Raw genomic sequence first — 25,982 nt, forward strand, 5'->3', positions numbered from 1 at the left:
CAAGGATGAAACTTCAGTAGCTCATGTGGAAATCATTGGTCAAAATAAATATCCAAAGGTCCCACCTTTCCCCTTATTTTATTTATATTTTCTTTTTCTTTCCCCTTCTTGTTATCTAATCTTCCGCAGCCTACACAAAATTCAGCCGAGAACTCCAAAACCTTCAAAAACCCATAAACTAAAAATTGGAAAAACTAGTAAATAAAAATTCAAAACAATTATGGAGATCTCATCTTTTACTCTGTCCACTCCAAGATCCCCACCTTCGCTCCCTGTCTCATCATCCCAATCCACGTTCTTGACCAACAATGCCACTACCTTTTTATTCCCCAACAAAAACAAGGTCAATAGCGGTGCTTTGGTTCTGGGCAGGACCAGAACCAGAACAAGAACTGAAAGAGTCAAGAAGGGTCTCACTTGTAACGCGTTGTTTGGTCTTGGGATGCCGGAGCTTGTTGTTATAGCTGGGGTGGCAGCTTTGGTTTTTGGACCCAAGAAGTTACCTGAAGTGGGCAAGAGTATTGGGAAGACTGTCAAGAGCTTCCAACAGGTTGGTTTCTTTTATCTGGATCTGTTTCGTTCTTTAGAGAATGGATGACATTTATTGCCAATTTGATTCTTTTTTGTTGTTATTGTTGTTTGTGTGTATGAAAATTGGAAGAAAATCAAGAACTCAGTTGCACTCAGCTCAATAATGGTTTTGCTCTTCAGAAAACTTATGCAAATTTTGAAATTGCTGCTGCTACTATAGTTCCTGGGAAAAGTGAGGAAAATAAAATTGGGTACCTAGGTTTTGACTATGTTGTCTAGCTGAAATGGAAAGTCAAATGAAATATTAGAAAGAAAAATAAAGGCACATGCTTGTACTAGACTCTAATTGATTGGAGAAAAGACTCAAATGTGTAAGAAGAGGAAGTTTTAAAAGCAATTTTTATGCATTCGTTCTTGCGGTTCTTCTTTTAGATGGATTTTGCCCCCTTATAGTACTCCTATGCTTCTTCTATTTTGGTTAAATTACACCACCTCCCCTGGGGTCTAAAGGAAATTGTATCGCTGCAACCTGTACCTCCTATATTGTAGAAAGAAACTACAGAAATCTCTCAGTTATAGTAGATTTACAGTATCCTTTAATGCAGGGCATATAGTTTTCGTCTAAGGTAGCTTTCATTAGAAGTTCCGGTATTGGGGTAGAAATTTTGAAGTTATAATATGGTGTTCAAAATGATAATGACACTGATGTACACAATATTGGTCTATGTAATAAATCTTTCCGACTCCGTTTCACTCAATATAAGAGACAAAAGAGAACTAGGAAGAAGATGACACAGAAACTAGAAGCTTTTCCACAATTCAATATTATAACAAAGGTTAGTATAACTGCAAAAATGAAGGGAAGTCATTATTTCTACACCCTCCCAGCCCTGGATACACCATAACACTAAGTTTGGTACAAAGGATTTAGGAATGGGAACAAATAAAATGATAATTTTACAAGAAGATTCTAGCACTTCCCTTCTAATATATGCAATATCATACCTGAGCAATTGTACTCCTTTCCTTTCTTTATTCATACCAAGATTAAGGGGGAAAAACACACTCCTCTTCATCCTCCCCTTTTTCCACTTATCAAAAAATAAGATTTAGATTACTAATCCCATTTTTCCTATTGTATCCAACCCTCCTTTTTACCAAACATAGTGCATCTTCAGAGAATATTTGGTGAATCTTGTTCCATTGATCTATATACTACAAATTTCTGTAGTCTTCTTCAATACGGGATAGAGTGACAAATGGCCAGATTGTATTATTTAGGGGTTCGGGGGGAGGTGAAAGAAAATGCGTCCCAGCAATTGCCTATGCAGTATTTTATCAAATCGAGATGGTCATTGCAACATACCTTGACCATTTTGGTATGATTCACTCTTTTTCATCTCAGTCTTTCCATTTCCTCCCGTTTACTTGAACTATTTCTTTTTTTATAAAAACGAAAAAATAACTCCCAGAAAAACATCTTCACTTAAAAAGAAAGATGGAGAAGTCAGTCTTGCGAAGCACCTTCTTTCAGTTAGTGACTAGGCCTCCGTGCTTTCCAGTTCATATAATCTACCCACCTAACCTTCAATATTGTATTTACTGTACTCAAATTTTGAGGTGTGTGATGTGAGGATTTGGAGAAAAGGAGAGGGATCAATTGATTGTGAGCAGACGGATGCATATAGACATCAAATAGTTATTATGTGGCACAACTTTAAACTCAGTTAGCAGTATGTAATTCATTGATGGTCACCAAACACAACACCCTCTAGTATTCCCAGAGGAAAAAGAAGAAAAAAAAAGTTCTAAACCCTAACCCTGAGTATAGCATAAAGCTTCTTTTTGCATTGTAAAGGTTTTTTTTCCCCCTTTTATGTAACTTTGTCTGAGGGTTAATTTTGTATTTAAAAATGTTATTAAATGGGTGGGGAAGGTAAAAGACTAATTTTAATGTTGCTACTTTCTATCAATGTGCGTGAGTAAGTGAATGATGGAATGACTTGAAATCTTGAACACAGTGATTTTTTAATGTCTAATGATCTCATTTGGGCCGGCTTCCTTTCCATGCTCCTCATAAGAGTGTATTTTGAATCATTCCTCTGTAAATCTTGCAGGCAGCAAAGGAGTTTGAGACAGAGCTTAAAAAAGAACCTGAGGCACTCACAGAGACACCTACAGCTGTGAGTGAAGAAGAAAAACAAGAAGTCAAGGTCTCAAGCTCACAGGAAAACGCATAAAGGTTGTAGTGATCCCTCAGTCGACGCATTCTCTATTTTTTGTTGTGCTGTAAGTTTAGGACAAGATTACGATTTAATACAGATCATTATGTGGAATATTTTCCTCTGGAACTGTATGTTTACCACTGTCACCGATAATCTATTAAGAATTTGCTAAGTTAGATCAGCAAAAGCTGCTTTCTTTTGTTAAGGATGCCCTTTGACTTGAACTGAAATTGGTTTCTTAAAAATGATCCAAATTTCACGTTCCCTTCTTCTACTGTGTTGTTGTGTTGCATGTCAGGCTCATTGAGGGGGAAAATAATTATTACCAAAAAAGTTAAAGAAAAAAGAAAAACTTTTTGCTTTGAAAATAAGAAAGATGAGTTTCTGAATGAGGTGAGAGTGAGAGATACTTTCCCGAAAGCAGGTTCAAGGTGTCTTATAGTGTAAGCAGCAGCCCTAACACTAAACTGTTTTGCAGATAATGGATTGGTGGTCCTTGAAGATGGCACTAAAAATTATAAATCATTTCTAAAAGCTATTTTCTTTTATTAATATTCTTTGGTTGCAACTTCTGCAAGCTCTTTAACAGGTGCTCAAATTAGATATAGAAGTAAATTAATACAAGAAATGCATAATCTTTGTCAACGTTGTTTAAGCTTTATACAATTTTATATCATATGCTTTTTGCCCTGATTGCTCAATCATACAACATTTTTCAAAAGTAATCTAAAAGCATGCAATTATAACAGGTTATGATGCACTAATGATATGTATGGGGTTGTTGTCCTTGTGCCCGACTTCACTACTTTTTTTCTTTCTTTTTTTCTTTTTTGTGGTGAAATACTCAAGTAATTTCAAAACAAGGCATAATTAACAATAAAAATTGCACAAGAGTAATATTTTGGGGTTTAATTAACTTTTTTCCCCTCAGTTTCTGGCTTAAATCTTGTAATTTCGGTTCCTTAGGAAGGGCTAAGATCATTTTTATGTTGAACTATAAGAAAGCAACTCCACTAACTAAACAAAGGGCACCGACCCCAGTAAAGGCAAACGAATTAAAAACTAGAAAGATAGCAACCCTTCGTTTTGTGTATTTAATTTAAAGTTTTGAGAGATGCAATGGATGGACAATGAAAATCTCACTAGTCAGCTAGGCCCGAGCCCTCAGCCAGCCAGCCCTATTCTTTTCCTTTTTTGCCAACATCTCAATTTGGGCTACTAATTAATATCAATTTATCAAACCCAAGTTTATGACCCACTTAAATTTCACTACTTTCCTTTTCTTTCTTAAAAAAAAAAGAAGTAAATAAATAAAATTAAAGATTGGATGAAAAAAATGAAAGCTGTCACATTCGAGGAAAGAAGAAACCCCCGTTCACCTCATAAGATGTGCAGGGAGTGAGTTAGAGTTAGAGAAGATGAAATTTTAAAAATAATCATAATCATGGAGTCATAGCCCATTTTTTTAAATTTAAAAAAAAAAAAAAAAAAAAAAAAAGGACTGAGTGGGATGGATGACCCCAATTATGGAAAGCTTAATGACGTGTACAAAACATAAAACCTGATTTTCGGGTTGTAAAAAGTTGGATGATACAAATCTGGTGTGATTAGGGACTTGTTTTTATGATTTTTTATTTTTTTTTTCTTCTGAGGAGGGGTTATTTTTGTTGGTTTGATACAAGATAGTGTGCCTTTTGGGAATCAGGTAGAGTTTCGTTTCGTACGCTCCCTAACCCTACCCTAATTAAGTATTTCTTGTTTTGGTGAGAGAATGAGAGATAAAACACGAAGCAAAAACGGATAACAAAAATACAAAGTATCTTCTCTCTCTATGGATCATTGAATTGAATTTCATAAATAAATTTCAAAAAATAAAATGCAGTGCCAATAATAACCTTACTAGTAATTAGTCTAGTTTTTTTAATACAAGATATAGTCTAAACTAAACTAAAAAGGAGGAGAATTTCTCACACACACACTCAACTAAGATTCTATATGAGATTTCTTGTTTGCAAATCAAGACTTTTTTTAACTGAACTAGACCCCTTAGCGTAATTAGTCTAGTTTAAGTTAAAATCTTGTTATCATAAAAAATGGAAAGCTAAAACATAAAGACCTCTTGTCTTGTCAGCGCGTAGAGCTATACCAGTAGTCCCACCACGATTGCATATTTGTGAAAAAGGCTGCAAATTTTGCTGATTGCTCTCTCTCTTTCTCTGTTTCTCTATGTGTGTGTGTGTCTCTCTCTATAAGTTGAAAGTTGAAACCATAAATCAGAGTCACGCACGAACAAATTTCCCAACCCAAGTCAGAGTTCAGAGCCCAAAAGCAAAGGAATTCAGAACCCAAAAAGAGAAGGTTTTCAGAAAGCACTTATTTCTCTCTCACCTTTCCTTCGCTTCTCTCTCACACTGTCTCTCCTTCTTTCTTTCTTTCTTTCAAAACCAAAAAACTCCAACCACAACCCATACTCAACTGTAAAACCAGCTCAACCCAACCCTCTTGAAATCCCCAATACCATTTCCGGGTTATCGGGTCTGAGGACACCCATTTCACCAACACCTCTTCTCTCTCTCTCTCTCTCTCTCTCTCTCTCTCTCTCTCTCTCTTACTTGGCTACCCAAAAACCCACTTCTTAAATTCTCCCCCAGTGTTCCCAAAACCCAATGCTTCCCATAAACATAAAATAAAATAAACAGAGAAGACACACACACATACACACACTCTCTCTCTCTCTCCCTCCCTCCCTCGAAGGGGCTCAAGAACCCAGCTTTAATTCCTTGTCCACCAAAGTCTTCATTTTTCTTACTGTAAATTGCACAACTCTCTGAACAATTACAGTAAGGGGAAAAAGAAAAAGTAGTTGGTGGAATATGGCGGGAAATCCGCCTGAGGGACTTGGAGACGATTTCTTTGAGCAGATCTTGGCGGTGCCACCGTCTTATAGTACTGGTGGTGCTGACTCAGCTGGTGGTGGGTATGGTGATGTGGGGTCCATGCCCATGGTGCTGCAGCTAGGCTCTGGTGGGTCTTCTTCAGCTGGTGGCGGTGGTGGTGGTGGTGGTGGTGGTGGTGGTGGTTCTGGTGGTGGAGGGTACAGAGGAGTTGGGATGGGGATGGGTATGCCTCTGGGGTTAAATTTGGAGCAGGGAGGGTTTATTGGGCAAGAGAGGTTCAGAGAACTGAGAGAAGAAGTTGAAGCCAATACTAATAACAATATTAACACTCCCAATGTTTCTGCTTCTGTCAGCTCTGCAATGAATGTAAGTCTCACTCCACTTTATCTTGATTTTTTTTTTCTCTCTTCTTTTTAAGATTAGGATGTCAATTCTTCTACTTGTTTGATGGATGGGGATTTGCTTGCCATTCCTGGGCAAGTGGAGTTTTCCATGAAAAATTCCTTTGCTGTGCTGCTAGAAAGTATTAGATATGGAGGAAGAAAAAACTGCCCCCTTTCAGTTTCAGTCAGCTTTCCTTGGAATTTGAAACCTCAGAATCTCTTTCTTTTTGTTCTCTTAATTTTCTGTACTTTTTTTTGGGATAAATTTAGAATCAATCATTTTTTTTCTCTGGATGTGAGAGTTGAGAACCAGTGAACAAGTATGGATATGCTTGTAAAATGAAGGGTTTTGCAAGGTTAATTTGGCGAATTTGACATGGTTTTTAGTTGTCGGTGTGGCAGGAAAGAGATTCTGTTCATATGACAAATTTGTTTCCAGCGTTTGGACACTTGCAAAATCATTCACTCCGGCCAACGCCACCCCATCCGCAACCTCACCAGGTAAGTTCAACATTTCATAATGACGAAATTGGCCTCTTTCTTTCTTTTAATTAGTAGAAATAGAATCATCATGACATGACATCCCGCTGCTTGAACTTTGAAGTCTGTCTAACGCTTGCTATCCATGGCCAATCACGCCATGTCATAAGTAATAACTTTTTTCATTTGGCATGGTTTGATTGGTTAGGGATAGTGTGCTATCTTTGTTTCATACAAGTTTTTCTAGTATACAAGGGAAGAAAAACTTCATTGCAACGGGAATAACACTGTTTTGTTATTCTCGACCAATAATGCTATGTCATGTAGAAGTGTTATCACACGTGTCATAGCGTTATTAATCAGGATAGCAAAATAGTGTTATCCTTGTTTCACGGAAGTCCTTCTCCTTAGAGTGTGAGGGGTACCTTTGATAATTTTAGAAACAAACAAGGGTTTTGTTTAAGAACTCTAGTAGGTAACGGATGTGTTGTGCACGCGCTTTAAGGAGCGTGGGGGCACTTGTTGTAGTAGAAAGTGAAGTGTCCGACAGACAGAAGCCACCATAAACGTGTGAGTTGTTGGAACGTGTGGGAGAGGTCTGCCGTCCGAAGGACTTTGTGGTCCTTTCGAGTTTCGTTTTCTAATTGCAATCTTTGTCAGTTTAAGATAAACGGCTAATTATGATGAGCACGCGCCTCCGGGAGTGGCCATAGCGCGTGGGGAACATGCGCTCCTGCTGTCCTTTCACATGGGGTTGACTCCTACCAGTTTGACTTTGTCAACATTTTGACTTCTCGTGATGTTTGCTAATATGGTTTGGTTCAGCCAATCTTGTAGACAGACTTGGGCAGATTTTGCTGCAGAATTTGGGGACCTGAATTTGAAGTTGTTTTTATATTTTTTCAATTTTTCCTGGAATTTTTTAATTGTTTGATGGTTCAATTGATGGCTCTAAGAGTTGCCTGAGAGTTGGTCAGTTTGGCATGAAAATGTTTTGTGTTTCATTTATTTATATTTGGAATTTTGGGTGATTAGACCAATACCTAAAAGAAAGAAAATTGAATGAATATTTTTCTTGCTTGACATTAGAAACATCTTGACTTGTCCAACTAAAAATTCAGTCATCCTCATCCAAGAATGTACACAGGCTGATGACAAGAATGTACGCAACTAGATGTCAAAACTTAGTTCCGTCAATGTTTTGTTGTTTATCTCTTCCTCGTAAAGCATTTGATGGAGTATTGAATGGAAAATTGGATAAAGATGTGAAATGACATGTGAGATGGTGTTCCACCATGGACTGTCAGGATTAATCTGGTGGAAATCCAAATTAAAAAATTGTATCGAGAGCCGAAATATAGTATCTTATGCTGTGCTTTCACTTACCTTATTTTACAGCCATAATTTCCTCAAATTTAGTCAACATATGAATTAATGAGAAATCAATCTTTACTGATTAAGAGTTCATCATTATATAAAAAACTTTTGATTGTCCTGCTAAATTTTGACATATCTATACTGACTTTGACCTCAACATAGTAATGTATTTAATTCAAACCTTCCAATTATCGAATGATTACGTATATGCCTTAGTTCAAATCTAATACATGTTTGCTATTGGATTTTCATCTTCACTTATAATGTATGGATTGTCATAATTTGTTAATCTTGTTGCCGCAGTTTCATAGCCAACCATCACCAGGGCCAGTTGCTGCTGTCCATCACCCTCCTGCCATCCGCCCAAGGGTCCGAGCAAGACGTGGCCAAGCAACAGATCCCCACAGTATTGCTGAGCGGGTAAACTAGATTTTTTATATTTAAGAGAACGCTAAAATCTTCTTATTTTTGAAAGTTAGCAGTTAGTTCATTCTCATTGAAGACATCCAAATTGCTTCTGTTTAACTTTGACTAGTAAGATAATTCAAGATGACACTCCTGCATACATTTTGAATTAAAATATCAGAACTTTTGGCGTGTGCAATTATTTTGGGACTAATAAAGTAGAGTCTGTTATTTGTAAGCAACAATTACTTGCTAAAACTTCAAGGCTAGGTTTCTGATGGTGGTTTCCTGTGGTGTACTCCTTTTTCTCTGAGGTATAGGTTGCAATATGGAAATAATAAAGTAGATACAAACGCATTTGCTAGTCAACCTTTTCTCATGGCAAAGAATCTGGATATCTCATGTGGGATCATAACATGGATGATATGTTCTCATATGCATATATTCTTCTTACAGTGAACATAGATGCTCTTTGAGAAAAGTAGATGCCTATCCCTAATTAGCATTGAGGGCTGTACTAGTTTTGTAATAACCAAACTGCTTCTCTGGTAACACTTTAGACTTCATCATGGCATCCATTATCAGGACTTTGATATTATACCACACTCCTATATCCTATGCCTGTTTATTTATTCTATAGATAATCATATGTCTAACATACGTTATATGTATATATGTATATATCTTCTTGGTTCAGTTACGCCGGGAAAGAATTGCAGAAAGAATGAAGGCTTTGCAGGAATTGGTACCCAGTTGTAACAAGGTTAGTGCCTTGCAGCGCAGATTTAATACCTTCTCCAGGATGAATTGCATTTTTTTTGTTTCATCATTTCAAATATTGTAGTCTGCAATTATGATGGTGGAAAATGCCTATCCTTTGAAATATAAAATTTACATGTAGTGACACGTTATGTGATCTTTATGCAGACAGATAGGGCAGCTATGCTTGACGAAATTGTGGACTATGTGAAATTTCTAAGGCTCCAAGTGAAGGTATTTATCCAAAATTCATATAGATTCAGGATCTCAAAAAGATTTATTGTAATTCCTGCATCGTTTATTAGCATTTCCTAATCAAAGTAAGCTTAAAAGTTTTGAAAGAATTCTTAGTTTTTTCGGATGCTTTATCAAATGTTTCTTCATAAAAAACCCTTTTTCTGCACAAATGCTTAAAAGTCTTTATTGAATTCATCATTGTTTCAAAAACTTGTACCAAATTCCAATGTCTTCCAATTTCCAAAGTCTTCACCACAATGTAGGTCCCAGTCATGATGCATAGCCCGGGCATCATTAAAGGCATTGAGACTTTCTTTATATGAAGTAGTTATTTTGTCAAACCTGAAATGACTTTGTCTGGTTGGAACCTCTAGAATTCAATGAAGTCATAATCAAATAGCAAAGGACACAAAACTTTCTTCAATTTTTGTAGTTTATTTATTTATTTTCTGGGTAATGGATCTAATTTTCTTTATGCTGAAACAGGTATTGAGCATGAGTAGACTTGGGGGAGCAGGTGCAGTGGCTCAGCTTGTTGCTGATGTACCCCTATCAGCAGTCGAGGTAGTCAAGCCCAAACCTGTTGTTACGTGATCTTATTTTTTCTCTGCGCATTTTTTGGATTGATCATATTAATTATGCATGTAGCTTATTTTTTACATGTATCAACTACTATATATATGATATTCATCCAGGCATTTAACCTTTAAAAATGTACATATATAATGCCAGGACAATATACATAATTATAGTCATTAGTAAGCTAGGATCATAGAGATAGGTTTCCTTTAGATCATTATTAAGCTTGATGAACAGTTTAAAACCTACCGAAATCCTTTAGTAAAAACCATTCTGATAAAAATGAGAGTAGTCTATGTACTAAATCTTCCCCTTTCTGTCTAACAGTATTTTGACTATTTTCTGTTTCTTGTTACTATCCACCAACTTTGGATACTTTTGGAATGAAGGGAGAGGGCATTGAAGGAGGAACCAATCAACAAGCATGGGAGAAGTGGTCTAATGATGGAACAGAGCAACAAGTAGCTAAGCTGATGGAGGAGGATGTAGGAGCTGCCATGCAATTCCTTCAGGCCAAGGCACTCTGCATCATGCCAATATCACTTGCCCCTGCGATCTTCCGGACACATCAACCGGATGCAACGACACTGGTCAAGCCAGAATCAAACTCCTCTTCATAGGCTCCAACAAAATATGCAATAGCACATGCCCATCAACGACTCCGAGCACGCTTCTGGGACCCCAACCTAATTTTACTCAAGAGTCATGACAGTGGGTATTTTGTGGTCTGGTCAAGTTTATAACTCATTAGAAGTGACAATCAAGTCGCTGCAACTGTTCACTCTTTTTCGTTGGAGTTTTGTCAAACAAGGGACTGATTGTCATGCCTAGGTAGAATTGTGAGGCACTTGATGTATTTGGCATAGGAAGCCTAGGGAAGAATTTTCAAAAGCCAATTTGGTGTTTTCCTCTTGTAATATCAATGGTGGGGTTAGTTGAGTGTGACCAAAAATGTTGGTGGTGGGAGCTCTTTCAATTTCCTTATGTGGATAATGGGATATGGGACCATTTAAAAGGGATGGAGGGGTGTGTGTGATGTATTTTCAGAAAATTTTAATGCAAGTTGAAAGTAGAAAATGGTTGTTTGTCTTATAAAGTTTTGTTGGAAGCTTCTGGTTCTAAGAAATATATATCTGTATATATATATATATATGTATAATAGTGATGGAATTGAGTTTGTTATTTTCTTTAAAAGTGAGGTGAGTCATTTTTTTCAAATTTGCTGAATCATTATTGAAGAGAAAGTTTATTGGGCGGAAAGAGTAGAAAATGACATCTTCTATAAAAAAAAGATGGTCACATTTTCTCTCAATTTGGTTAACTTTTTATTTTTTTTTACTTTTTTTTTAATTTATGAAAAAGAGTTTAGGGAGAAGGGAGGTTATTCATTCCACGGCTAGGGCATACCAAGACCTCTTTGAGGACTTACCGAGGGGATCTTAGCCTTTTTTCTAGTTTTTACAAATTACATACCAAGGGAGATTGTCGGTAACGAGACTTGAACTTAGGCCTGAATAGCGAAGATAACGATTTTTATCAACTCAACCAACCCTCATTGGCTCAATTTGGTTCACTCTAAACACGACAAAAAGGTCAAGCTTGAGAGATAATAAATAATAAAAAATTTCTTTTTCTTTTGCTTTTTCTTTTTTTTTTTCTTTTTTTATTTGTTGGGCAAGATCCCACAATCTAGTCCTGCATTGATTAGACGGCAAAGTTGGAGTTTATTTGGGCTTTGACCATATTTGGACCCCTTGGCCCATTTACCTGTAAGGTAATTTAGGGCTCTCTCATATTGATCAAAACAGTTAGTGTACTCCCACTCAAAATATGCCATATGTAATTTTTTAAATAAATTAATTATTCTTTGTTACAGCTTGACTTAATTTTTATCCGCTGAAATAAATTACAAAATTAAAAAACTTAAGAAAAAATAAAAAAGAAAGGAGAATATCCCAGCAATTCTACCCGCACGCCACCCCTCTGTCGTCTTCTTCCGACTGCCATCAACAGTCATTAGTCACACAAGTAAGAGAACCAAATCCCCATAGCCTAATAAATTGTTGCAACCAGGAAACTTCGTCATCATTTTCAATGAATCTTAATATCTGATGGAGATATTAGATCCAATAACAATCAACCCTTTCCATATCAATTTCATGCTAGTCGATTTGTAGCCTGTTTGTCACAGGCCCACCTCCCATCCCAACCTTCTTCACATCTGCTAGTGAGACCTTCATCAATGATAAAATATACATGGATTTTGGGGTAGTCACCAAAAGGTTGAGAAAAGAGAGGGAGGAAGATAAAAGAGAGGGAGCCCTAAACCAGAGCGGCGGTGCGGGGTAGGCTTGTTGGGGTGGGCTGTGGTTTTTTTTTTTTCTTTTTTTTTTCAATGTTTATTTTCTTAATTTTATTTTCAAGGGTAAAAATTAGGTTAAAGTCTAGTTGTAAAATAAAATTTGAGCACATGGCATATTTTGAATGGGAGTATCATTAGCAATACAGATCGTCTGGGAGAGGGTTTCAGAAGTTTCAGCGATGATTGGTAAGTGTTCCTACAATTGACCAATTAAACAGAAGTATATCATTCCTGAAATTCTGTGTGATAGTTGTTGACAGACAGTGAGTATTTGCTGTATTTTTCTCTATGTACCAATATTGTCGAGGCATCCGCCTCTTGAGTTCAACTTCAACGAGCGGGAGAATCCACTGGGATCCAACTGTTGCCCTCGAACTCAATCACCCAACTCTTATATTGCTCGAAAAATGCAGGACAAGGTACCATTTCAAACAGATTTTGGGGCAGATGATGAGGACCTGTCTAATTGGTCAGACATTTCCCATGAGCAGGCTTCTCACATTCTCAGCCATCTCACACCCTCATAATTTAGACATGGCTATCCTTCTTTTCAATCACTATACTCCTAATCCCAATCTTTACATTTATAATTCTATGATTTCTGCTTTATCTTTCTCTAAAAGCCAACCGTTTGCCGTATACAATTCCATGCTCCACTCTGGTATATGCCCAGATAAACACACCCTTCTTTACTTACTCCAAGCGTCCACATGCGTATCAGAGGCAAAGCAGCTCCACAGCCATGCCGTTGTTACAGGTTTGTTGTCACATGCATACCTGCAGAACACCCTCACCAAGATATATCTGGAAGAAGGACAAATGGGGCTTGCTTGCCAGGTTTTCCGTGATGTGCCAACACCAGATCCAGTCTTATTCAATATCATGATTGTTGGTTATGCCAAGATGGGATATTGTTCTGAAGCTCTTCAACTGTTCTATGAAATGGTGGGTTTGGGTCTTAAGCCTGACGAGTTTACCATTTTAGGACTTCTTATATCTTGTGGACTATTAGGAGATTCCCGACTGGGAATGTCTGTTCATGCATGGATTGAGAGGAGGAAAGCCATCACTTCTTCAAATTTGATCTTGGGTAATGCTCTTTTAAACATGTATGTGAAATGGAATAAATTGGAGCTTGCTCAAAGTATCTTTAATGCTTTAGTGGATAAGGATATCGTGTCATGGAACACCATGACTGCAGGATATGCCAAGGTTGGCAAATTAGAACTTGCCCGCACTTATTTCAAGCAAATGCCTAGAAGAGATCTTGTTTCTTGGAATTTATTAATTGCTGGCTATGCCAAGAAGGGTGATTACACGATGGCAGTGAAGGTATTCAACAACATGATTAGGGTGAATGTGAGGCCTGACAATATCACTCTGGTTAATTTGGTCTCTGCTGCAGCGGAAATTGGAGCACTAGACCAAGGAAAACGGATTCATGGCTTGATTGTGAGGATGCAGTTGAAAATAGATGTGTTTTTGGGTTCAGCATTAATAGACATGTACTGCAAGGCTGGAAGTATTGAAAGAGCCTTCATGGTCTTCAGGGGACTGACAGAGAAAGATGTTACCATATGGACGACAATGATCACTGGATTTGGATTCCATGGTGACGGAAACAAATCTCTGGATCTGTTTTCTGAGATGCAGAGAGTTTTATTGCCAAATGGGGTGACTCTTGTTGCCGTTCTTACAGCTTGTAGTCATAGTGGACTTGTGGATGAAGGGCTAAATATATTCAACAATATGAAGAATAATTTTGATATCGAACCAGGAGTTGAGCACTATGGGTGTCTAGTGGATCTTTTATGTCGATCGGGGAGATTGGTAGAGGCAAAAGCTGTGATTGAAAAGATGCCAATGAAGCCAAGTCGAAACATCTGGGGAGCAATGCTGAGTGCTTGTAGAGCTCTTGGAGACATGGAACTAGCTGAAATAGCTTCAGCAGAGCTACTCAAGTTAGAGCCTGAGAAAGACGGAGGATACATTTTGATGTCTAATATGTATGCTGCTTGTGGGAGGTGGAGCTACTCAGATAAGATTAGAGAAATAATGGAAATCAGGGGAGTGAAGAAGACCGCAGGTTGCAGTAGTGTAATTGTTGATGGAGTTATCCATGACTTTGTTGTTGCAGATAAACGGCATCCAAGATGGGTCGACATCTTTCTTGTTTTGCACTGTCTGAAAAGTGAAATGAAGTTGGACGCTGATCTCTTGACAATGTTGCTGGAACCATGTTGATTTTAGACTTTGAGGAGCCTTATTTTTTACGTTGATGTAGAGATTGCATTGCATATTTCTAGTTATGTAAATATCAAACTCTTATGTGCTATTATTTGTTGAATCTTACATATTCTTCTGCGTATTCTGTGTGTTCTTTTCTGGAGAATTGTCCTTCCGCGGGAGCATTAAGATTCTGTCTTTTTATTATATCATCCCATTCGTATAGTGTAATTTACTACAGTAACTGTAAAAATAGATCTAAAAGAATACATCAGTAGTGCAGAGTTTTCATATCCTTGGACAGTTGAGAACTGAGCTCTGCTCCAGCTGAAACAAAATGTTTACAAAGTATATCCAATTACGCCTGATCTGTACAACAACAATACCCCTTGTCTTCAAATTAGCAGAAAATATCCAAAATATTGTACACCCTAGTATCAGAAGATCCAAATATAAAAATATATAAAAGGCCCCCTCCACTCCCTCCTCACAGCATCGATCTCTGTTAGTTCTGCAAGTGTACTCCTAAAGGCAGCCATCTCCCCGTCAACTCTGCAATCACCCATTTAAGCATCATCTCAACACACACCCAGTGGCCAGATTTGCTCTCCTCCCTGATACAAGTTTCTCCTGCAACTAATTGGGAGATCCCAAAAAAATGGAATGGAACACGAGCCATGATCAATCCGCGTAAACTCATTGAGATTAATCTCAAATGAAATTTTACTAAAAAATATCTCTGGGTGACCAAATCAATCATGTCGCCCCCGAGCTTGCACTAACCCCACCACCGTCCCTCAACCCTTGAAGCCACATATGTAGTGTTCTTTGCACGTAGTCAGCAACAATTCTTAACCTTCCTTGACTGCTGTCTCCTCCGGAACTACCATTAAGTTCCACAGTTCGAGCAACCTTGTTTTTACATTTTTCCCAATCATCAATTCGCAACCAGCAAGCTCGACCTCCATGGCTTCCTTCCATGCCAAGAAAGGACACATTAGGATTTTCACCAAATGCATATCTCAACCTCACTGAGACACAGTATGGCAACCATGCTGCACCACCAGCAGCATTTATGTGAGGTATGTGAGCAGGATCAAGAACAAGAGTCAGTGCAAAATCAACAGAGTTATGAGGCCGATCATAATGGATATTGCTTTTGGCAACAGATGAATTATCTGAGTTCTCATCCATACTCGAGCCAGCATGATTTTCAAGGCATAATTCAATACGGGGTTTTTGAGCAGGCGCTCCATCTCCCCCTTGTGCCTGGGCGAGTCCTTTTTTCCATGCTATTAATTTCAAGAATTCTCGTAGAACTGATATGGGTAAGGTGAGAAGAGTGATGAATGACGCCACACGAGAAGCATCATAAGGCTCTGATGCAACGCGTCGACTGAAGTAGTCACAAATTTCTCCTATTTCAGATGGAGATAATTCCTCTTGAGCAGTAGTTGAATTTGGCTGCTGTTGCTGTTGCTGTTGCTGCTGCTGATGATGGAATCGTTTCACACTCAGTACTTGAAGAAGGAGCTGAACTCTGTGAACACTTACTGCAAATACATACCCACTGCAGAAACACAAGCAATCAGATAAACTCTCTGAGGGCCACATAATTAACTGAAAATAATCTGGTACAGGTAGTGAACATAAAATAGGGAGGGTTTTAATAAACATAAACAATTTGCATTTCCATCTCGTCTGGATGTTTATTTATTTTTCTTTTTTTGGGCATCTTTTATATTGATTTTCTTTTTCATCATAAGATAAAAATGAGAATAAGTCATCATCAAAAAAACAAATAATGATTGGGTTAAAAAGCACTTACCCAACAAAGAACCGCAAGGCAGGCTGCTCCTGGTCTAAATTTAGAAGTGCACCTTCATTGTCTTTCAAAATTGACCCCAAAATCTCTTTCAAAAGATCCGGTAGCTGGGCAAATAGCCATAGAACCCCAAGGTACTTGAGAATACCTCTTAGCACCTTTTTAAGCGCAACTAGAGGAACCCAACCACCTCCATACCCCCCATCATCTCCAAGACCAATAATGGCTGTATTCAGTTCTCCTCTCACATGAGCAGGGACACCCGGACCGGGGGATCTACGTAAAGGCATCCCTGAGCTCACAACAGCCAAATTTGAGGACACTGGAGAAGCATTTCCAACACGGTTTAAAACAGCAACTTGGTTGCCTGTCCTAGACATTGCCGCAGAACCAGGGAGGTTAACCCTATTTCCATTTACAGCAGACAGTTGGGAACCTGAAGTTGGGTTTTGATTGATTGAACTTGCCAGTCCTGTCTGTTGACCAGCAGTGAAATTAGTATCTAAACCATTCAATTCTTGAGCCACATGCTCCATAATAAATGGCCTAAACTGTGGGCAAGGTAATGACCCTCCAACTGAAGGACCCCCCTTGGGTGGTGTTGCTGGTTGCAACCAAACCTGATCTCCTGCAAAACAGCGCATGTCAACTGCAAAGTGCTTCCGATATATAATTCGTATCCAGTAGGGGCCGCGTAGCACAACAGAAACATCAATGGGCAACAGTGAACTGGGTACAATGCCAGGTCCACCTCGGCCAGCAGCAGCTAATACTGCAGCCCCATGGAGGCTATGATTTGCAAGAGGCCCTGTAGCAGGGTTACCCATAGGGCCAGAAGGGGACTGACTGGCATTTGTGGTTGAACTAGTTGGCATTAGACCCTGGGATGGTGACTGCCCCACAAGTTTCGGAATTGAAGAGAGAACTGCTCCTCCAGGGACCCCTGGAATAGGACTAGCTCTTGCAGGTCGTGTGGCCGCTGCAAGAGCATGCAAGGGACCTGCAGTGAGGCGAATGCAGTCCAAAAGTGATGCAACTTCAGCTCCATTTATGAAATCTTCCAGAAACTGTAGAGAACAGAAAAGGCTATCTTCATGAATGCAAATATTTATAAACAGAAACAAATTGGGGGAAAAGTATAAAGTTAAACCCATGATATACAAACCAAAGACATAATAAATCTATGTTACCCGAATGCATCTGTCAAAATCTAAATTGAAAAGAATTTGGTCATACAATTTGACGTCATCCTTGGTAAAGCAACTTCAATATAATTATGCATTTGTCTTTTATACTTTTTCTACTGTTATGAAAAGCTTTGAAAGGCACTGGGCAAAATTCTAATCCAATTTCTCGGAACTTTTGCATGGCAACACCAGAAAAAAAAAAAAATTTGAAAATTATATTTTGAAATCTTAAGAAAAAGGGCTTCTATTAATTTCTTAAAAGACGGCAGGGTCAGGCACAACAACTGGAAGGAACAAGTGCAGAGGACGCATTCAGGACTCAATTTCACATAAACTAAACTTAAGATTAATAAACTTGAGGTTACACCAAATATCAATCATTAAAATTGCTAAAAGAAATAACAAAACAATTAGAAAAATGTGAATGTACCTTGGTATGCGGCCAAAGTTGGTCAGGAGATACATGCATAGTACAACCTTCTTTGCCTGATTCCCACTCGACAACAAAGCGAGCTAGGACACCTGATCCAAAACTGAACCAGAGACTCATAAGTCCAACTGCCTCAATTCTAAATGCCCTTCTCATTTGTTCAGATAGTCTATCAGCTGCCTCAAAAGAACCTTTGACTCCTGGTGCTTTAAAATCAGAGTGTGTATTACTTTCTTCTGGCTTCTCATCTGCTCTTACTCCAAGCAATTTCCGCATACCAAGGGCGAACATTCTTGCATTAGAAAGTCTTTGAATGTCTGCCACTAACTTCTTAATACTATCAGCCTCCACAGACTGATAACTGAGAACAACACCTTCCGGATCATAACGAATATGACAGTCTATGTCCGATGTATTCGCAATTCGAACACCAGAACCCCAAGGTGTACTATTGCTTCCTTTCTGAAGCTCCCACAAATCTCTGAAGTGTTGGTCATTTATTTTGACATCCCAATATATGCTTCCAGGTCTGCCAAGTCGCAAGCATAAATGTTGCCATGAATCACCTCTGGCAAATGGAAGTCGGAACCATATGTTGGAAGATATACTTCTTAGACCCACTTCTTCAACATAGGGGATGTCCAGAGCCCCCATCTGGCTAGTTAGTCTGGCATGCTTAATACCAAGTGAGCAGTGCCTGACCACATGAAGAAGAGCTGAAACATAAATGCTTGAAGGTGCATTTCCCTTATTAGCTTCAGATATAAGATCCCCATAACTGTATACTTCGGATTTTGAAATTATATCCCTTGGCATAAGCATCTGTGACGAAGACTGCTGAGGTCGAGCTACTTCAGAAATCTTCCTCCTCCTACAAAATCCTGGATTGGCTTCCACACATTGAAGTGATGGGATTAAATTCAACATATCTGAAAGTGTACGTTTGCGAGGTTTTCTATTTGAAACATCTTGATTCGGACTGTGACATACTCCAGAGTCTGGTGCCTGGGCTGGAAGGACCCAAAAAAAAAAGATTTTTTTCTATCAATGTAAGACTAAGTAAAAAGTATAAATAGTACTAAATTAATAAGTATAATGCATTTATCCCACTTAATAAAGGCATCACAGATAAAGCATCTTACATCCAGGAGTTGTTGCACATGAATTTAATCCGACAACTCTGAAAGATCCAGTTATAGGCCCATTGGGTCTCACACCTGGCCCAGAGATTCGGGGGCCAGCGGACCGAGTTGGAGATAATATTAGGGATGATCTATTCCCATATGGTGCACCCTTTGAAGTATCATTCAGAAATCTCAGCTGATCTTCATCCATTGAAGTACAAGAGCCATACTCAACTGACTGTGGAGACCTAAGAGAAGCCAGATCCTGATCAGACTTTGAAATTGGTATTTTCTTCACGGAGGCACTCCTTCCTGGGCCAGAAGATAGAGAACCAAGAGAAGCCGACTGTATGGGGCCCTTCAAATTATTTGATGAATATAAGGACCCATTATAATGGGTGGGCATACTAGAAACATTCACAGAATTATTTAGCTGTGATAGCTGCATACCTCCCTCCCATTTAGGAGAGGCACTTCCAGCTTTAATGGTGTGAAGATTCATCGGACCAGAACCAAAATGAGAAGCAGGAGATGCATTAAGCGACGAAGAGACATTTGGAATAGAATAAGAAGGTACAGATAACCCTTTCTCCAATTCAAATACTTCGTCAACAACAGAAGAAAAACTCGATGGTGCACATCCTGCAATTGGCATAGAACCTCCATGGCTGATATCTGAAAGAAGGCCATTTTCAGAAGACCGATTAGAACCCCCAGCACTAGGCAAAAAAGAATGTAGTTTTCCCCAGTCAAGCAAGCTTAAATTCATATCATCCTCATGCATCTGCATCTGGCTAACATCAATTTTCTTGATCCGTATCACATGGTTTAGATCATGACAAGAATCAGCTTTTCCAGATGGACCTGGCTGAGTCTCAAGCAATTTAAATAGGGGCTTAAAGTCCTTATCAAGTTGCATCAGCAGGAAATAAGAGCTCCCACAATCAGGAAACCCCATTAGCAACTCAGTTGAACCATTCAAAATGTTCTTTGGTACTTTAACTGCAGGAAAACCATGTTCATATACCTGCAAAAGTAGAATTTGTGTTATCTCATGGACATTAAGTGAATCCATGCATAATCCTCAACAATCCAAAAAGGTAACACCCAGTGATTTTTTTCTTGGAAAAATTTCATAAGGAGAAGAAAGGGAATGCTTACCTCAAGGCCTAAAAACCTGCCAATAGATGCAAATAAGTGTAAAATACTTTTACTTCTCAAGTTGATGAAAACTTCAGCTGCAGTCATACTTCCTTGATTTAAAGCATCTTCACATTCAGACAAAAATTCCGAAGAAGCAAGAAGATTTGGGGAGGACTGAAGACGAAAGCGGCCATTCCTGCAAGTCAAAGATGCTACATAAGACACCATTCTAAAGCATCTACATAAGAATACCAAAGTTGCGTCCTACAGAACAACCAAGTATGTCCTGAGTTTCTTAAAATCAGAAAAATCCTAAAAAGTACATCAAGAACTTGTTCCAATGTCTAGCCAGAAGCAATATTGGCTGTAAGAACAGTTTTCTTCGTTCATCTAAGTCCCTTGGCAAGTCATAATTCGTATTACCTGTAATAATATACTGATAACAATATAAGCAAATAAGGATACCTTATATTTATGCCCAGGGTAAAAAATGATGAGCCATAGGCACGCACACGTAATACTTCCTGCCCTTCATATTCTCTGACATTGGAATTGTCATCTTTCTGCACAAGAAATTCATGGAATCAAAATATGAAGAAAATGAACCCCAAAAAATACACATGCATGAAAAACATAGAAATTTAACAAGAAAAAAAAGAACCAGAAACAAGTAACAAGAAAAAGTGAAACAACCTTTTTATGGTCAACATCCACATCTTCCACATGGGACTCAAGAGAAACGTCCCCTTTACCTCGGTAGATTTGAGCATTCTTCCCCAGATCTTTTTGAATTTCAAGCAGACGAGTATATCTATTACAGCATATGGCTCTCAGAAGCAACTTCTCAACATCAATACAGTTTTGGTCAAGAGATATTTCTGCCTCCTTTCCAGTTAATGGATCTATGACAAATGTGCTATGAAGACACTTTATCTGCAGATCTGGTCCTGGTTCAATTTTTATAGACGGGCATGATGCTGAATCAGAAATACCATTGTTTTTATCAAAATCTAACCAGTACAGAATTTTTAACCCTGGCGTTCGTAGACCAGATGAATCATTTTCTCCATCTTGATTTAATTGCGCAGAGGCAGAACTTCCTCCATGACTTGTACTCCCATCAGATATGAGCTCAAACCGAATTGCATCTTTCCATCTCCCTTGCCGAAGAGCTTGCACTTGCCTTATGACAGTATCCATTACGAGTGCAACACAAAGCTCATGTAGAACTGAGTATAATGTTGTGAACGGATTTTCTGCAGCAGCCATTCTTCGCTCTAAATCATCCCCAAGAGCATGCCGACGTGATTCTTCAAGTTTTACAAGTCCACATCTCTCACCAACAAGCAGTTCCAGATGCAGTATCCTCCACATTGATAGGTGCCCTCGGTAGCCTAGTGTCACTAAAACCTTGAATTCCCCATTGACACGAAGCACTGCTGTACCATCAGAGACTTTAACCTCAGAAATTTCTTTTGGGAGTGACACTTCTAGTAATTTAGATCGCACAAGTGTGTCCAGCTTTTTCAAAGCCGGCTTTTGCTTATCCTCACTTAGTGAACTCTGAACGCCCACATCTTCTACACATTTTGGCAGACGCTGATATGACCCTGTTAGGAGGATATCAATTGCAGATGGAACATCATAAACAGGAGCACAGGCTTGCTGCAGCCCTTCATGCATGAAAAACAATGAATCTGCAGCTTGAGTGAAACAGGCATCATGACTTGAAAGAGTGGAGGAGAGTTGTTGGCAGTATTGTATTAACGGGACCTGCAAATAGAAAGGCATGGATAACAAATAAATAAATAAATTTATATATATGAAATGTGCTAACAGGAATTCAACTGCATTTCAAGGAACATGAAGCATCAGAGACACTAAACTCTGCATATCAGCACAAGGTATGGTTCTTGGACCAACCAATGAGCACATCCACGGCATTGATTTTGACTTCAAAATTCAGAAACTACTCTATAACTAGGGTAAAATTACTAGTTCTTTTTCACAAGCTAATAAACTATCTAGTATTTTTTCTTTTTTTTTTTGTTAACCATCTAAAGACATAAACAAACATGCACTGTCAAATCATCTTGCATATCCCACAATGCAGAAAACAACAAATAACACCCAAATCCAATACCACAAATTGAAAAATAAGATGTATAATTTCCGCCCCCAATTTGACCACCAAATCAAAACCCTGAACGCTCAGGGAGAAAAAGAAACACCAAAACCTTAAAAACTTCCAAATAGAAAACAAAAAAATCAACATAATCCTACATTTTTTGAAGCTTGAATTGTATTGAACAAAACCGAAATCTATTTCCTAACCCCAAAAGCAATAAAAATTTAACTTACATTACAAGTTTCTAAGAGAAAGCAACTAGGAGCCCTTGAAAAAACCGAATTCATATTGTCCAAACAAAAACAACCCCAAAGTAACATTATTTAACGCAGAATTCATAAAAAAGGGCCCAAAATGTATAATTTCCACTCCCAATTGGCCACCAAATAAAAACCCCATAATAGATGAGTGAGTGAGTGAGCGAGTAAAAAAGACGAGACCTGTTGACACCACTTGGCGAGGACATTGAGTCGGAGCATGCGTTGCTGGGTCTTGGCCAAGTACTTGAGCAGTCCAATCTTTTTATCGGTATCGGACTGGTCCTGTGCCGCCTTCGATTTCTCGACGAGCTCCTTCAGCGAGAGGAAAGATTCCTCGGCGGTACGGTTCACCAGGGTCGAGAACTCCACCGTCTGTTGCCCTAGCTCTGACGCCATTCTTTTGCTTCAGAATTAAGAAATAAGATTAGGGTTAAAAGATCCCTTTCTACTGTGATTGATCACGCGCACATGGAGATTAGGGTTTCAGTGAGAGAGAGAGAGAAGGAAGCTCCGATGCTCTTTCAGCTCTCTCTCCATAATATGTGTGTTGTGTTCGTGACGCTTACGAATTCTGATTTTAGAAAGCTTTTTACTTTTGAGACTTTGAGTTTCGAGAGAGAGAGAGAAAAACAGAGGAGGTGAAAAGACATTGGTGATTGATTTTGCTTTGCACTGATTGGTTCACGGAGTATTAAATAATACGAATATCTGTCACGTGGCAATGAAGGATGAGTAAGTAAAAGATGCTTTTCTTTTCTTTTCCTTTTTAATGTTTTACTGTGTGTCTGCGTTCCTTCGTTTGTCTCTCTAAACATACTAGTTAATTCATCTTTAAACCTACTTTCATATTTGGAGAAAAAATTTATGTCGCGTTGTTTTGTTCTTTTTTGCAACGTGGCAAGAGTTAAGTGACAAAATAGCTTAATCATCATCTTTGGAGGAAATCTTAATCATCTTTAGACTAGATTGTTATGTTACTTAAGTATTGTCATGGCCAACATCACTCTCATTTTTGAAATGCCATATAAAAAGTTTTAATACATATTTTTCCCATGTCTTCAACTTTTTTTTTTCTTTTGAATTGCCAGTTTACTTTTAAAGTTTAAAGATTAAGCATTAGAAAACAACGTAGTTTTAAGCGTGTAAGTATAAAGTCAATGCGAAGAAAATTAGAGGATCCGATTTTTTCTGTTTTGTTCCAAAAATTGTGTCATTCTCAGTAGTTTGAAATAAATACTATATAAATAAGTTGTTGTGTAATAAGTCCAATTTATTTATATATAAAAACTTACTTGATGCTCTAAATCAAAATATGGAAATGTATTTTAATGGTAGAATAACTATTCGGAACATGAAAAGGAAATTCAATATGCGTTCAACTTATTCGCAGCTATCCATATTATATGAGGTGTGTAATTGTCAGTCAATTTACAAAGAATAACTAAATTCTAATGTGATACTCATATTGTTTGATTGAAGGGAGGGGGCAAGCCTTTTCTTTTCTTTTTCCAAAATCAAATTGCTTGAACTGGTTTGTAATATGAAATTATGAAGGACAAATATTTGGGATCTGGTTCGGGCCGGCTGACACTAGTTTCTTCTCCAAATTGGAAAAGGAAAAGTCGTGAAATGTGTATATATAGATTGCTGAGACTTGTTTGTTTGACAATGAGGAAGAGTAAGAAGGATTTTTCTTGTTAAGCTCATGGCCGAGTGGAGCACAGAATTTGCTAAGCTCATGGCTGGAGATTTCGACCCCAATCCTGAGTCAAAGGCTGCTTCTCCCCGTTCCTGTTGATATGGATGAGTGGGAGATGGAGACGATTTTCCAGGCACCAGCTGGGTTAGCAAGCACTAGGAAGGGCAAGAAGGCCAAAAGGAAAGCCAGGGAGAAGCAGCTCCAAGAGGCCACAAGGCTTGCTTCCCTTCAGAAAACCAGAGAATTAAAGGCTGCTGGCATTGATGTTTTGCAGCAGCCAAAGACCCAAAGAAGAAATCGAAGCGAATAATAGACTACAATGCAGAAATCCCATTTCAGAGGAAGCCTACTCAAGGCTTTTATGATGTTACTGATTTCGACCAAAAAAGTTAATGAACAAAATTGCTCAAATGCATGCAGGACAGTTTTCTCATTGATGCAATACTCAAACCTTTTTTCTTTTTTTTTTCGTTTATCTTTTCTTTTCTTTGTACAACTCTTCCTTGAAGAGAACATGGCAAACTATACATGAAAATGTTTCCTTCTCTCGAGAACTCCTTCCTTGTAAAAACTTTCTATCATTACAAACAACTCTAGTTAAGTTTCTGTTTCTTTCAGCGAAAGCCCAAGCAAGCAGCTGAATGTGTCCTTGATGGTCTTCATGACAGAAAATATATTTGATATAAGTCTCTTCTTCTAATTGTTTAGTTGTTGATCAATCACAGCGCGCAGCCTAAGCCTTTAGCTTCTGAACCCTTCATGATTCTCAACCTCTTGCACGAAGTGATGAACATTCTGAACAGAAACAAACAACACCACATGATCAGATTTGAGTTTCTAAAGAAAGTAGCTAGAATAAATAAGAGAATTGATTAAGGAAAGAGATGAGATAGAGAGAGAGCAGAGAACTTACTCCCATGGAACATCTCCAAGCAGCATCCAATCCCCATCTTTGTCTTCATATGTAGGCACAAATTCTGATCTGTTATTGAACCCCAATTCCTTCTCACAATAATCACCAACTTTGACCTTGAACATGTCTTCCAGGGCTTTAAGCAGCTCTGGATATCCTCTGTACACCTTCAGATCCATCTTTCTAAGATATGGAGCTCCATCCATGCTTATTTTCACATAAATCCCACAACCCTCCGCCTCTGTTTTCTTTGCTTGCAAGCAATTTTTCCGGTACGATCGCACTGGTGGCCACCCCACTACTTGTGCCCTGCAATATAATACCAAATGCCATATTAGTTAACCTCAAAAATCTATCATCAACTATGCTCTGGAAGAAGAACATAATTAATTATAATTAGTATCTAGTTATATGTGGCAGTTGCTTACTTGGAGGGAGGAGGCTGAGAAATTTGTTGGTCACATCTTTTGGCAGCTGAAGAATCCTCGTCTTCGTTCATGTCAGCTGGCAATGGTCTTTTGTTGCTCCTGCTGATTAAAGCACTAGAACATGTGCTGTGCTCAGGCTCCTTGGTGCCTGGGAGACCTAATCTAAGCTCTGTGGCTTCAAGGTTGAGATCCTGCTCAAACATTGCCATACTTTTTTTCTCTCTGTTTTCTGCAGCCAATCCTGACAAATATGGATTTCTGGATTTGTTCTTCTTCACAAGCTCTGACAATAACCAACCAAACCCACGCTGAATTCTTCTCTATTGCGTTGATGAAGGCTAAAGAGAGGGAGATGTAGAAAAATATTGTGTGATATGCCAAATG

General features: G+C 38.4%; 5 protein-coding genes across 7 annotated transcripts; 3 read left to right on the forward strand and 2 right to left on the reverse strand.

Moving 5' to 3' along the window:
- Positions 1 to 60: 60 nt before the first annotated feature.
- On the forward strand, positions 61 to 2,964 carry LOC117629949 (sec-independent protein translocase protein TATA, chloroplastic). The gene is made up of 2 exons (XM_034362628.1): positions 61 to 550; positions 2,649 to 2,964. Exons 1-2 carry the CDS (start codon positions 221 to 223, stop codon positions 2,769 to 2,771), a joined length of 453 nt encoding a protein of 150 aa, XP_034218519.1. The 5' UTR covers positions 61 to 220; the 3' UTR covers positions 2,772 to 2,964.
- A 1,971-nt stretch (positions 2,965 to 4,935) lies between these two features.
- Positions 4,936 to 10,969, forward strand: LOC117631259 (transcription factor UNE12-like). 3 transcript variants are annotated; one of them, XM_034364304.1, is made up of 7 exons: positions 4,936 to 6,019; positions 6,424 to 6,537; positions 8,197 to 8,313; positions 8,996 to 9,061; positions 9,226 to 9,291; positions 9,781 to 9,858; positions 10,263 to 10,969. In XM_034364304.1, exons 1-7 carry the CDS (start codon positions 5,630 to 5,632, stop codon positions 10,491 to 10,493), a joined length of 1,062 nt encoding a protein of 353 aa, XP_034220195.1. In that variant the 5' UTR covers positions 4,936 to 5,629; the 3' UTR covers positions 10,494 to 10,969. The 3 variants fall into 3 exon arrangements, with proteins under 3 accessions (XP_034220195.1, XP_034220197.1, XP_034220196.1); XM_034364305.1 differs by having other exon boundaries at positions 5,477 to 6,019; positions 6,439 to 6,537; positions 10,263 to 10,922; XM_034364306.1 differs by lacking the exon at positions 6,424 to 6,537.
- Positions 10,970 to 11,818: 849 nt separating this feature from the next.
- Positions 11,819 to 14,624, forward strand: LOC117632774 (pentatricopeptide repeat-containing protein At3g04750, mitochondrial). Its single transcript, XM_034366341.1, has one exon. It carries the CDS (start codon positions 12,524 to 12,526, stop codon positions 14,477 to 14,479), a length of 1,956 nt encoding a protein of 651 aa, XP_034222232.1. The 5' UTR covers positions 11,819 to 12,523; the 3' UTR covers positions 14,480 to 14,624.
- A 68-nt stretch (positions 14,625 to 14,692) lies between these two features.
- On the reverse strand, positions 14,693 to 23,202 carry LOC117632773 (mediator of RNA polymerase II transcription subunit 14). Its single transcript, XM_034366339.1, has 8 exons — positions 22,739 to 23,202; positions 20,864 to 21,943; positions 20,636 to 20,733; positions 20,189 to 20,366; positions 19,046 to 20,054; positions 17,904 to 18,913; positions 16,290 to 17,353; positions 14,693 to 16,031 (listed from the first exon to the last, which is right to left on the reverse strand). Exons 1-8 carry the CDS (start codon positions 22,952 to 22,954, stop codon positions 15,218 to 15,220), a joined length of 5,469 nt encoding a protein of 1,822 aa, XP_034222230.1. The 5' UTR covers positions 22,955 to 23,202; the 3' UTR covers positions 14,693 to 15,217.
- A 1,388-nt stretch (positions 23,203 to 24,590) lies between these two features.
- LOC117632116 (auxin-induced protein 22B-like) lies at positions 24,591 to 25,982 on the reverse strand. The gene is made up of 3 exons (XM_034365521.1): positions 25,599 to 25,982; positions 25,171 to 25,479; positions 24,591 to 25,052 (listed from the first exon to the last, which is right to left on the reverse strand). The coding sequence occupies exons 1-3, from the start codon at positions 25,805 to 25,807 to the stop codon at positions 24,977 to 24,979; spliced, it is 594 nt and encodes a 197-aa protein (XP_034221412.1). The 5' UTR covers positions 25,808 to 25,982; the 3' UTR covers positions 24,591 to 24,976.

Source organism: Prunus dulcis, chromosome 6 (genome assembly GCF_902201215.1).
Source record: "Prunus dulcis chromosome 6, ALMONDv2, whole genome shotgun sequence".
Classification (NCBI taxonomy): domain Eukaryota; kingdom Viridiplantae; phylum Streptophyta; class Magnoliopsida; order Rosales; family Rosaceae; genus Prunus; species Prunus dulcis.

Excerpts from the sequence above, each read along its gene's own strand:
- LOC117629949 (XM_034362628.1), top strand. The coding sequence starts at position 221 with ATGGAGATCTCATCTTTTACTCTGTCCACTCCAAGATCCCCACCTTCG. Across the intron at positions 551-2,648 it reads CTGTCAAGAGCTTCCAACAG|GCAGCAAAGGAGTTTGAGAC; the intron begins GTTGGTTTCTTT and ends TAAATCTTGCAG.
- LOC117631259 (XM_034364304.1), top strand. The coding sequence starts at position 5,630 with ATGGCGGGAAATCCGCCTGAGGGACTTGGAGACGATTTCTTTGAGCAG. Across the intron at positions 9,062-9,225 it reads TGGTACCCAGTTGTAACAAG|ACAGATAGGGCAGCTATGCT; the intron begins GTTAGTGCCTTG and ends ATCTTTATGCAG. Across the intron at positions 9,859-10,262 it reads TACCCCTATCAGCAGTCGAG|GGAGAGGGCATTGAAGGAGG; the intron begins GTAGTCAAGCCC and ends TTTGGAATGAAG.
- LOC117632774 (XM_034366341.1), top strand. The coding sequence starts at position 12,524 with ATGTACCAATATTGTCGAGGCATCCGCCTCTTGAGTTCAACTTCAACG.
- LOC117632773 (XM_034366339.1), bottom strand. The coding sequence starts at position 22,954 with ATGGCGTCAGAGCTAGGGCAACAGACGGTGGAGTTCTCGACCCTGGTG. Across the intron at positions 20,734-20,863 it reads TGGATGTTGACCATAAAAAG|AAAGATGACAATTCCAATGT; the intron begins GTTGTTTCACTT and ends TTTCTTGTGCAG. Across the intron at positions 17,354-17,903 it reads AACTTTGGCCGCATACCAAG|TTTCTGGAAGATTTCATAAA; the intron begins GTACATTCACAT and ends TGTTCTCTACAG.
- LOC117632116 (XM_034365521.1), bottom strand. The coding sequence starts at position 25,807 with ATGGCAATGTTTGAGCAGGATCTCAACCTTGAAGCCACAGAGCTTAGA. Across the intron at positions 25,480-25,598 it reads TCTCAGCCTCCTCCCTCCAA|GGCACAAGTAGTGGGGTGGC; the intron begins GTAAGCAACTGC and ends ATTATATTGCAG. Across the intron at positions 25,053-25,170 it reads CTTGGAGATGTTCCATGGGA|AATGTTCATCACTTCGTGCA; the intron begins GTAAGTTCTCTG and ends GTTTCTGTTCAG.